Genomic DNA, 13,440 nt, shown 5'->3' with positions numbered 1-13,440 from the left:
TTTGCTTGTGAAATTGGCTTCCACTATCAAGCTAGGCAAAGCTATAGATCTCCGAATCATCAGACTTACAGATCTCATGTGGACCACACATGTATTATAGACCTACCCATATTTATCAATATAATTTTTATCCTCCCAAGCCTTATTGATCTCTTAATCAGTCTATTATTTGCTGATTAAAAACATAAATATTCGCCTCCACAAATGATTGCAGATATTTCTTAACACAATCGAAAAGTGTAAGCACTCATAGGGAGAGTGAATTATTTTATTCTGTAGAACAGTATTTTCAATGGTATGATATTTATAAGTATAAGCAAGAGAGATGCAGATATTAGTTGTCTTAGGATTTTTTTCTGCTGGTTTTTCTCTAGCATCTTATTTATTTACAAATTAATCTAGTATTTATTTTCCTTACTATATTAAACTAGTATTATGCTGACACTTGCTACCTATTGAAATATTCTTCAGTGATGATTTATTTTGTGCGTAATGGACTCATTTAAAGAGGATGAAATTATACATTTGAGATGAGTTAATTTGACAGAGGCAGCAAATGATGGGAAATAGTCGACTATGATGTGATTAGCAATTGCTGCGACTGCCATTTTTCTTTTACCTAATTTACCACTTTTCAATCAGTAGATTGTCAGACAAAATGATTTAAATCATCATTATTTTTATTTTCTCTCTCTTTTTTGCAAATGTACTCTTAAGAATGTCATCATTTGGGACCAGTAATAAAATATCTTACATTTACATGGTACATGTTTCTCAGGAAGTGGTAGAACGCATGGATTATTTTTAAATGCTTGAAAAATGTGACAATTGTCATTCTACAGAGTTAATGCTAATTCTGAAGCATTAATTTAAATTTGGCTAAGTAGGGTAGAAGTGATTAACCTTCTCCCTATTCCTGGATTTCTTTTGAAGTTACAATATAGCTAGGAATTCTTAGTCTGGAAAAATTTTCGTAAATATGTAGAGAGATAAATTTACATACAATTTCAGAGTTCTCGAAAGTCCTTACATGAATCTTCATTTAAGAACCTGTACTAAATTTTACAACAACACAAACCAAAAAAAAAGCACATGGTTACATACGCATATATATATGCACGTATGTGTATACCCTTTGCCATTGAGTCGATTCTGACTCGTAGCAACCCTATAGGACAGAGTGGAACTGTCCCAGAGGGTTTCTAAGGATGTAATCTTTAAGGAAGCAGATGGCCACATCTTTCTCCCATGGAGCTGGTGATTTCAAAGTGCCGACCTTTCGATTAGCTGTCAAGTTCTTTAACCAGGGCATTACTAGGACTCCATATTTATGTGTGTGGGTGTACATATGTGAGTATACATTTGTATGCATGTATAGATGTATCTATATGTATATGCAGGTGTGTGTGTTCATGCATATATATTCATATGTATAATAAAACACACAGAGGGGGCACAGTTATGGATACTTCTTAGACATAACCAAACACCTTGCGAATATGGTTGTCTGGGTTTGAAGTCTTGGTACCATAGTTTTATGGGACAACTCAGTCAACTGGCATAATATGCTTCCAAAAGTTTATGTTCTACGTCCTAGTTTGGTGAGTAGTGTCTGGGGTCTTAAAAGCTTGCAAACAGCCATCTAAGATACATCTATTGGTCACTACTCATCCATAGCAAAAGAGAAAGAAGGAAACCAAAGACTCATAAAAAACTAGTCTACAGGACTACTAGTCTACATGAGCCATGGCCTCATCTACCCTAAGACCAGATGAACTAGATTGTGCCTGGCTACCACTACCAACTGTTCTGCTTAGGGCCACAATAGATGGATCCTGATAGAACAGGAGAAAAAATGTAGAACAGATTTCAAATTCTTAAAAAAGTCCAGACTATTGCCCTGAACTTTAAAAACCTTGAACTGAAACTATCCCCTAGGGTTACTTTTTAGCTAAATAGCAGAGTGGATCATTAAATAAAGAAGACCTATGAGGAAAAAAAAAAAAAAAGAATGCTGTAGTAGACCAAAATGCAGTTATCCAAATTTTTGGAATAAATATCCACTGTTGGTGTAGTTTGCATCAACCAGAGATAGGTGAGCACCAAGCAATGCAAAGTTCATGGTCTGAAACAGCATTAGAGCTTTTTCTCCTTACTCTGTCTTGTTCATCTTGTTTTTGTTTTAAGAACACTGATTCACCCGAAGTTTTTAGTCATTCACTTCAGGTAACCTCAGTTGTTAAAATGAACTTACCAGAAGTTAAGTTGCTTTGTAGAAGAGCTGCATGCTGTTAAAACATTTCTCCTTTAATCTTCATTACAGGACAAACCAATTCTTGCTCCTGAACCTCTTGTCATGGATAACCTGGACTCAATTATGGAACAGCTAAATACTTGGAATTTTCCAATTTTTGATTTGATGGAAAAGATAGGAAGAAAATGTGGCCGTATTCTTAGTCAGGTATAAAGTGCATTCATACATATAACTGAGGAAAAAAACAATTTCTCAGTTGCTTACAGCTATGTAGATTCATGACATCTGTGGATGGGTAGTGTTTGAAGAAAGTAAATCTTATCATGCAACAGTCTGCACATTCCTTGGTGGTGGGGTTAACAAAAGAAATGGTAACCCTCAAATGAGGTAGTTGTCAGTACAGCAGTCAGTTGTACAGCATAAGTGAGTGTGCCCAATATCCTGGTGGGTATCCAGCTCTCCCTGAAGTTCTATAAGCCAGTGGGGTAGAAGGATGGATCTTGGTCAACATTGCCACAGAATTGTGAGACTAACAATTATTGGATACTAATAATTATTAGGAAGAATGTAGACAATTAACAATTAGACTTCAGCTAAATTCCTTAACGTGTCTTTTTTTCAGTCCTCGTTCAAAAATAAAATATTACATTTCTACGCTATCCTAATTATGTCAGTGTATACATTCCCAAATTACAAAATACTGAATTTTGAGAAAATGTAACTTCATTTGCCTTGCTAAGTAGAATTTAGCAAGTTCTAAAATCTGAAGTCAAAATGCTTTAGCAAGTTTGAAAACCTGAAGCCAAAATGCTTGGCTTGAATCCTGACTCTGATATGTATCAGCCGTGTGACCTTAGATAAGTCACTTAATAACATCCTAGTGCTTCAATTTCCTCTGTTTTCAATGTTAGTAATTAATGGTACATATCCAACTCAACAGCATTGGGTTTTTGGGGTGTCTTATAAGTTATTGTGAGGATTAACTATGTGAAGTATTAATGTATGTAAAGTACTTAGAGGAGGTCTCTCACTTATTAAATGTCACATATGTGTGCTGCTGCTGCTGTTATTACTATTGAAGAAACATGCATAGTTAAATCCCTTAGGTGCTGATAAACAGGAACTCAAATATAGTCTGAAATAATTATGGCAGAGAACAGACAATTAAAAGAAATACAGCTTGAAATATAATATAACAGAACTGGCAAACTTCACTGCATTTTTAAAGAGAATAGGTAGGAGTATTATTTACACAGAAAAAAGGAAAAAGAAATACATTTGCCATTCTTCATTATGTGAAGAAAAGCACATAGAAGTTGAGATGAATAAATTATACAGTCTGTTCTCAATCAGCAGCTAGAGTGCTCCTTTCAAAACACAAGTCACTTTCCTGTTCCAGTCTCCCCACCTCACTCAGAGTAAAAGCCTTTATAGTGGTCCACCTAGCTCCCAGCAATCTAATCCACACCATCCCAACCCCACCCCGCAGTGACCTCTCTGACTTAAATTCCTATTGCTGTCTTCATGCGGGCCTTCTTCCTCTGTCTTGAACACACCAAGCGTATCTCAGGACCTTTGAACTGACTATGTGGAAAACTTTTTCCTTAGATATCCATATAGCTTATGCCATACCTCCTTCAATTCTCTCCTCAAATGTCTCATTCTGAATGTGCCTACTCTCAACATCTCATATCAAATGACAACTCTCATGCCCTCCTTGCACTCCTAACCCTCTATCCTTGCTCCACTTTTTCTTTAACCATTTGACTTCTCACCTTCTGACATAGTATATAACCTACTTATTTATTATGGTTGTCATTTACTGTCCTTCCTTGCTAGACTGTAAGCTCCATGAAGGAACAGATCTTTGTTTTGTTCACCCATGTATGCCACATATGTAGAAAATTATCTGACAAATAGTCGGCATTCAATCAATACATGCTAAATGAATTAAATCCTTTATTGGTGATGTATATATGTATGTGTGTATGTATAATATATATGACTCATAAACAGTGAATATATATTGAAAGAATATTAGTAAATTTGAATAGATTAAAAATTCAATAACAAAAGAGAAAAATTTAGCTACGAAGGAATATGTAGAAGATTTGGAAGAAATATCTCAAGAGAACTTTAAGAAAAAATGTAAATAATAAAAAGAATGAATAATTCTTTTTAAAATATTCTGAACTATAACCAACATAGTACTTTGTGACATGAAATAAGGCTATTTTAAATATTGCTGTGGAAACCCTGGTGGCTTAGTGGATAAGTGCTACAGCTGCTAACCAAAAGGTCAGCAGTTCGAATCCTCCAGGCACTTCTCAGGAAACTCTACAGAGCACTTCTACTCTGTCCTATAGGGTCGCTATGAGTCGGAATCAAATCGATGGCAACAGGTTTGGTTTTTAGGTTTGGTGCTTCATTCTGCCAGATAAATAACCATGTATTTCCCCATTACCTTCTTCTATTATTCCTTTTTTTTTTTCTTTATCATTTGCATGTCAAATGTGCCTGTTACATCGAAAGATATGCAGTAGGGCAGTCAGAGTAATTGGAAAGAGAATAGATATTTGGAGGAGGAAGAGAGAAAACAAGTGAGAGAAAATAGATCAAATATTGTTACTTATATTGGTTTAGAATAAATATTTTCGCTATATATATTTTAGTTAAGCCAAACCTTTTCCTCTCCCACAGTTCTCTCACCTTATCCATCGCCTAAGGTGCAATTCTGTGTCCATTATTGCCTGAAAAGCTTTATGGTCAAAATTAGTCTAAATTAAGCTTTCTTTATCTCATTCTTTAGTGTTTATGGTGTATACCCTAAAATTAGTACTTCAGTATGTGTTATTCTCAAGTTGTCCATTTGGCACATGATTTAATGCTTCTTTATGCACTGGTATATGGTATATACTGTACTCTTGGTTTCTTGGGTATATGTCTAGACTGTACACTTAAAAATAGTGTATAAACCTCTTGAGGACTATAAGGGCTAAGCACATAGAGGTGCTCAGTGGGTACTTGATTTGCTATTCCCAGTTAAGTTAAGTATGCTCTACTGGCAGAAAATTAATATGGTTGATGGAACACACACTTTTATTTCTCGTTTTTCTGTTCATGTCTTACACACACTGAGGGATGTTTGGTAAGTGTTTGTCTTTCTCTTTTACAGGTATCATACAGACTTTTTGAAGACATGGGTCTGTTTGAAGCTTTTAAAATTCCAATTAGGGAATTTATGAATTACTTTCATGCTTTGGAGATTGGCTATAGGGATATTCCCTGTAAGTATAACTTGCTTGTGGAATAATATTTTTAAAATCTGTTAAATTTGCTATGAATAGTAAGATCCTGCATTGTCAGCAGCTAGCACAGACTTATACACTGTAGCCACTCAATATGCTCATAGGGCATAGTAGTGAGGAGATATGGCCTGTGTTAGAATCCTGGCCCCTTCACTTACCAGCTGTGTGACCCTGGGTCTTATTAGCTTCTACATGCCTCATTTCTTTACTCATAAAATGTGATCATAACATCTACTTCCTAATAGTGTTATAAGGATCAAATGAGATAATAATTTCAAATGGGTTATAATAGTGCCCTGCACATAATGTGCCATTTAAGAGTTTGGTAAATAAATAATCAGATGTTGAATTTGTCACTTATTTTATAGTCTGTCTCTTTCATTGGATAAATGGCTTTTGTTCTGGCATCTGAAAAGGTACTCAGCCAATTCACTAAATATTGAAGATAAATTCAGCTGTGGGTAGAGGAACAGGAAGATAATGGTCTACTTTATAAACTGATAAAGCAGAGCTGTCTGTAAGTGGTTATGGAAAAATAATTAGAAAGATTTGAAAATAGGTAAGTGCGAAGACCCAAGGAGAGGACACAATCAAAGGTCCAACTTTTAGAGTATTGTGAGCATAATTTGCTATTTTTAATCATGAGAAATTGGAACACAGAGATGTTAAATTAGATTTTCAATATATAGCATTTTAAGTATTATCAGAGCACATAAGTAGAATTGTCCTACATGCTACAAAATATATGGAGCTGGAGAAAACATGCGTAAGTCAAACCAGGGAAGTTGTAGAAATATATAGAAATCATGTGGTACTTCTAGAGAATAAATGTAAAGCATGAAAAATAGTCAAACGTAATACATTGTTTGGAGAATGTTACTTAGGCGTACAAGGAAAAAGAAGGCACAAAAAAGAATTAAACAGTTAAATTTTTTAAATATAATTTTGAGCATCTGTTGAATGAATGAATACTTCTCTTAAATACGTTTTATTTAAATCTTGGTCTTTTTCTGTTATAAGATTTTAATATGAAGACCTTAAAAATGTTTCATTTAAAAAAAGAAAAAGATTTTTCTTAAATTTAAAAATGTTCTAAGTCACTACAGCAAAATATTTTTAGTCTCATTTCAGCCTGAACATGTTTTAACTTTGTAGTTTTAATTTGCTTTTATGTATGTTGGACTTTATAAAACCACCTTTTTTTGTAGTCACAAGAGCTGAAGTTAGATAAAAATTACATGAATGCAGATAAAGCAAAGGTATTTCTAGAAAGGGGTAACACATTACCCTAGTGATCCATTATTAACGTGTTATTTTTCAAAATGCCATCACATGCTACATGGGAATGAAAATGCACAGCGGATGGTGTGTGGTAGGAAAGGAAAATGACAACTTGAATCTATTTATGAGATTTGTTAGAGAGTTTGAGACCAAATGCAATTGGAATAGGGGAAAAAGGTGCTTAAGGGCACAGAGCCCCTGGGAAAGTCAGGCTGATGAGACCACAGAAGTTGGAAGAGAGATATGGAAAAGGGGTAGTCTGAATGGACCTCAAGATAAGCCTTGCTTTTTTAATACCATTTTCCCAGGGCCCACCCTGGTTGAATGCCAGTGATTGACATAAGCGTTAGTGATTTCTCAGAGGTTAAGGAGTTACATCAATAAACTTTTATAGAAAGGAAGCCACTGGAAACACCAAAGAGCAGCTAGTCACCAGACTAAATTTCCAAGTTAACATTAGACCTCCAAATATATATTAATAATGTAATCAGCCATAGCCAAATTCCACTTAGTCAAAATTGATACTAGATGCCATAGGTATAATATCTGCTAACTTTTTTCCAGGTAATAATATATCATTAAATCACAGGAAAAAGTGGCAAGTATTTAAATGTAAAAAGAAGTTTTCAGATTCTAAATTTTATTTTTACATTTTTATATAAGTGAATAAATGTTTCTCCTGAAACATTCACATTCCATGTGAAAAGAATTGATATAATAAAACTGTTTGTTCTACAAACGAACCCAGAAACTTTATATAAAAAAAAATGTCTTTTGCACGGGAAAGCTTTGGTTTGATGATCATTTAAAATATCTTATTAAAATATTTCATATGTGCTGAGATTCTAAATTTACACTAATATATTTATTTAAAACTTTACATATCATTAATTATCATTAGCAACTCAAAAATTTGTTGTAAGTTTAGTTATTTTAATATTGACTCATAGAGAATTATATTTGTAATGTTTCCATCTAAAAAAGTCCATAATTAGTCTGGGGTCTTAAAAGCTGGCAAGCGACCATCTAAGATGCATCAACTGGTCTCAATCCACCTGGAGCAAAGGAGAATGAAGAACACCAAAGACACAAGGAAAATATCAGCCCAAGAGACAGAAAGGGCCACATAAACCAGAGACCCTATCAGCCTAAGACCAGAAGAACTAGATGGTGCCTGGCTACCACCAATGACAACCCTGACAGGGAGCACAAGAGAATCCCTGATGGACAGGAGAAAAGTGGGATGCAGATCTCAAATTCTAGTAAAAAGACCAGACTTAATGGTCTGACGGAGACTGGAGGGACCCCAGAGGACATGGCCTCCAGACTCTGTTAGCCCAAAATGAAAATCATTCTCAAGGCCAACTCTTCAGACAAAGATTAAACTGGACTGTAAGAAGTATACTGCGAAGTGTGCTTCTTTTAGCTCAAGTAGGCAGATGAGACTATGTGGGCAGCTCCTGTCTGGAGGCAAGATGAGAAGGCAGAGGAGGACAGGAGCTGGTTGAATGGACACGGGAAATACAGGATAGAGAGGAGGAGTGTGCTGTCACATTATAGAGGGAGTAACTAAGGTCACATAACAATGTGTGTAAGTTTTTATATGAGAAAGTGACTTGAATTGTAAACTTTCATTTAAAGCACAATAAAAAAGAAAAATGAATTAAAAAAATCCATAATTAATTGAAAAAAAAAACCCTAAAGTAACAAGAGTGAACATGAGATTGGATTAATTTTAATATGAAAATGAGCTAAAATATTAGAAACTAAATTTTTATCAGCATTCTAGTTACACCTTTAAAAATTATCAGCAGGCGAAAAAAGTGCATTTAAATTTGTAACATGGATTTAACTAAAATTTGAAGACTATTTGTATATATATATGTATATATATCTACACATATATGTGTGTGTGTGTATGTATGTATGTACATAATTATAACAAAAAAACAAAACCCATTGCCATCGAGATTCCAACTCATAGCAACCCTATAGGACAGATTAGAACTGCCCCATAAGGTTTCCAGGGAACGCTTAGTGGATTCGAACTGCTGACCTTTCGGTTAGCAGCTGTAGCTCTTAACCACTACACCACCATGGTTTCTGTACACATATATACACACATACATATATACACAGGCATACTTCATTTTATTGCACTTTGCAGATATTGTGTTTTTTACAAATTGAAGTTTTGTGGCAACCCTGCATCGAGCACATCTGTCAGCACCATTTATCCAACACTGTGTGTTCACTTTGTTCACTTCATGTCTCTGTGTCACAATTTGGTAATCCTTGCAATATTTTAAACTTTGTCATTATTATTATATCTGTCTGATGATCTGTGACCAATGATCTTTGATGTTACTGTTGTAATTGTTTTGGGGCACCATAAATTGTACACATACAAGACAGTGAACTTAATAGATAAATGTTGTGTTTTCTGACTTCTCTACCGACCAGCTGTTCCCTCATCATTCTCCTTCTCCTGGGGCCTCCCTGTTCCCTGACACATGACAATATTGAAAATAGGCCAGTTAATAACCCTACAATTGTCTCTAAGTGTTCAAATGAAAAGAAGAGCCACACAACTCTCACTTGAAATCAAAAGCTAGAAATTGTTAACCTTAGTGAAGAAGAGGGAGCCCTGGTTAAGAGCTTGGCTGCTAACCAAAAGGTCGGCAGTTCAAATCCACCAGCCGCTCCTTGGAAACTCTATGGGGCAGTTCTACTCTGTCCTATAGGGTCACTGTGAGTCAAAATTGACTCAGTGGCAACAGGTAATGAGGAAGGTATGTCAAAAGCTGAGACAGGCTGAAAGCTAGGCCTCTTGCACCAAACATTTAGCCAAGTTGTGAATGCAGAGGAAAAGTTCTTGAAGGAAATTAAAAGGACTACTCCAGCGAACACAGAATGATAAGAAAGCAAGACAGCTTTATTGCTGATATGAAGAAAGTTTTAGTGGTCTGGTTAGAAAATCAAACCAGCCACAACATTCCTTTAAGCCAAAGCCTAATCCAGAGCAAGCAAGGCCCTCATGCTCTTCAATTATGTGAAGGCTGAGAAAGTTGAAAGAGCTGCAGAGGAAAAGTTTGAAGCTACCAGAGGTTGGTTCATGAAGCTTAAGGATAGAAGCCATCTCCATAACGTAAAAGTTCAAGGTGAAGCAGCAAGTTATCCAGAAGATCCAGCTGAGATAATTGATGAAGGGGCCACACTAACCAACAGATTTTCAGTGTAAATGGAACAGCCTAGTACTGGAAGAGGATGCTCTAGGACTTTCATAGCTAGAGAGAAGTCAATGCCTAGCTTCAAAGCTTCAAAGGCCAAAATCTGTCAGGAAAGGAAAACTCAAATATTTTCCACTAAAACGACTGATAGAAAAAATTTAAGACTGCACCCTGTCAGAGGTGGAGAACGTGGTGAGACCCAGAAAAACAAGGCTGTCCCGTTGAGTTCTGGCTCTCACAGGTTGCAATGTATACTTATTTCATGGAGTAGCAGTAGGTAAGGTAATACATATAGGCAACTCACTGGTAGAAATGTGTTACAAATGCATTTATTAAATAAGTATTAGGATAATTTAGATATGGTTGACACCCAGCTATACGGGGGGTAAATAATGTTTGATATTATTTATAGTTTCTTTTAATTGGCCATTTTGGGTACAAAAGAAGATAAATCATCAGGTCATATTAACTCATGAACCCAAAGTTATTTTTGAGAGTGTTTTTTTCTGCTTTTGAAAACTTTCATCTCTAAAGTATATTCTTCCTAACACCTCTTATTCTTGGTGTTCCAGTTTGAGAGATACGGAAACTGTCTCAGAAGTGCCTGTGTTCATATAGGTATTGAATGGCAGAGATGAGAATCATCTTGTTCAGCTTATGTTTAGTTCATTTCAATGATGCTACATATGGTGTCCCTCAATTTTAAAGATAGATAATAAGGTAGCAAAGTACAAGCTAGAGGGGTAGAAAGATTACAGTATTGACTATATTCCAAAGAAAAAAGGTGAAAATGTTGCCTCTTTTTATAACAACTTTCCCTCACCCTATGGTACATTGCAGCATAGACAGAATTTTGAATTAAAAATCTATAAATTTGGGTCTAGAAATCTATAAAATTTACATACAACTCCAACCCTCCGTACCAGCTCACTTCAACTCTGTGCTTGAGGGATAAGGAGAAAGTTGAGAAAACGAGTGTATCAAGACAGAAGAGGGAGATGGGCAGACTCTGAGAAAGAGGTAGGGTGTGTGATGTGTTAGTGTGTGCTTGTGTGTTTATATGTTGTTGAGAGGGAGAGGGGATTGCCAGGTGGGCAAGGGAATTGAAAAGAGGGTTAGGTACTTGTTTAAAAGACAGCGATGAAGGAAGAGAGATGATGACAATGATAAGAATAAAATAAGGAGGGACTTGACAGCGTCCCTTTTTCCTCCCTGTTGCCCACCATAGCCAGGGCAAGAAGAGGAACCTTTGAGCATTTCTGTATATCGTACAGAAGCCTGTTGATGCCCTCCATTGACCTAGCTAGCTGTTTCCTGGGTGCTTTTGCTCCTGGATTGGGTCATCAGATGGTTAATGGAAAAAGCAATAAAGATACCAGCACTGAGCATAATACTTGCACATAAAACCAAAACCTGTTGCTGTCGAGTTGAGTCTGACTCGGTAGAACTGCCCCACAGGGTTTCCAAGGCAGTGATCTTTATGGAAGCAGGCTGCCACATCTTTCTCCCACTGAACTGCTCGTGAGTTCAAACCACCAACCTTTTAGTTAGCAGCTGAGCGCTTTAACCACTGTACCATCAGAGCTCCTTTACTAAGTAAAGCTTTATTTAATAAACATATTATTGACTGCTTACAAGGCAGATTATTTTTCACTATCCTTAAGTGATAGATGATAATGTAATTCTTCTATATATTTAGACATATATATTTAATTTTTTTATTTAAATAAACAGATTTGATTAGCTGTTGTTTCACTTAGGACTTTTGAACCTATAATCATAAGCAAAAGGAGTATGTCAGTTTTTTTCATACACTGTCTTTATAATTTTTAAAGCAAGCTTAAACTGTCATTGTTATTAGTTGCCATCACGTCAGTTCTAACTCATGGTGACATCATGTGTACAGAGTAGAGCTGCTCCATAGGGTTTTCCAGCCTGGAACTTTCAGAAGCAGACTGTCTGGCCTGTCTTTTCAGACTCCTCTGGGTTCGAACCACCAACCTTTTGGCTACTAGTCGAGTGCTCAACCGATACTAGTCTTCTAAAATGAGTTTGGAAGCTTCCTTTCTTTTTTTATTTTACGAACTTAATTATTTAGATAAGGTTGTTCCTTCAAAGTTCGTAAAAATCACCAATAAAGTCATCTGAGCCTTGGCATGTGGGCAACAGGACAGGGAGCGGTGCCACTCAGATCTCCAAGTTCGCCTGTATTTGTTGTCTATTCTATGCCCCAACCAAGCTCTGGCAATACCCTCAGACTGCCCCATCCACCCTTGTAATCCTGGACTCATGCTCAGATTTCTCTAACTTGGGTGGTAATGGTAATTGTTTTCATGCAGTAGTCTTCCTAGCTTGCAATAAAGGAAAAGAACTTGACAAAGAAGCTGTCCCCAGTAGTGCCACCCTCTGCCCAGCCCATCATTTTCTTCCTATACCAGGCCACCACTGCCTTTCACCTCCCCAGGGGCTTAGAAGAGCTTTCTTTTTACCTTTTCAATCCTATCCCTACAAACGCAGCATTGATTTTGGAGGAGCTGGTGATCTGTGCTGGTTCACCATCTTGTTCTACAGCAGCAATTTATTTTATATGAATAATACTTATCATTAGTTGCAAGCTTACTATGTGTCAAGTACTTTAAAATACATTTCTTCATGTGATCCTCACATTTGTTCTGTATAAAAGAGGTACTAGTTTTATCTCCACATTATTGCAATGAGGAAATGAGACTTAAAGTTTTGGGTAACTCATCCAAGTTAGCATGGATAAAAAATGGCAGAGCAGGGACAAAACCAGTTCTGTCCCAAGTCCAGAAAATCCTAGCATGCTCAATGTTGTGTGAAGCACAGGTCCAAACATAAGATTTAATTGTCTTGGATTAATTGAGATATTCTATACTCAGGAATATAAACCCCAATCTTAATAAAATTGCTCTTTGAAGTACTATCTAATATCAGTTTTAACCTCTAGCAAAGACATAGGAGCACATGTTTTGATATTTCCTCCTCAGGAAGTTAGGAGGTTTGTTTCTCCAAGTTTTGCTGAGGAGATCTCTCAAACTCACATTCAGGCCCTTAGGCTAAATTCCTGTGGTGTTTACCTAAGATTTAGCTACTTGTCATCACTTAAAGACTTACTCCTAAGAGTTTCTGGAAATGTAGGAAAGGAGGCACCATCTACCCACCATCCACCTGGGCGTCACCAACTCCACTTTCTTCTCCCATATCCCTGTTATCATTCTTTTTGTTCTCTTCTGTTTTTCACCTCTCATCTGTTGAGTATTATTCAGAGAACTAATCTATTGTATTAGTGAAGGAAACTCTATTATGGTTGGTTAGTAGAAATAAAATGTGTAAAGTTAGTACGTTT

At 36.2% G+C, this 13,440-nt stretch overlaps 1 protein-coding gene across 1 annotated transcript in view; it reads left to right on the top strand.

The window, feature by feature from the left end:
* Nucleotides 1–13,440, top strand: part of PDE3A (phosphodiesterase 3A) — a 357,534-nt gene that overhangs the window by 321,871 nt on the left and 22,223 nt on the right. The window contains exons 9-10 of the mRNA XM_003405678.4: nt 2,324–2,461; nt 5,430–5,541. Of these exons, the coding sequence (XP_003405726.2) occupies nt 2,324–2,461; nt 5,430–5,541 (250 nt within the window). The remainder of the gene's footprint in view (nt 1–2,323; nt 2,462–5,429; nt 5,542–13,440) is intronic.

The sequence above is a fragment of the Loxodonta africana genome, chromosome 4 (assembly GCF_030014295.1).
Source record: "Loxodonta africana isolate mLoxAfr1 chromosome 4, mLoxAfr1.hap2, whole genome shotgun sequence".
Lineage (NCBI taxonomy): Eukaryota > Metazoa > Chordata > Mammalia > Proboscidea > Elephantidae > Loxodonta > Loxodonta africana.
Note: the sequence above shows the minus strand (reverse complement) of the source record. Positions and strands in the feature narration are given on the sequence as shown.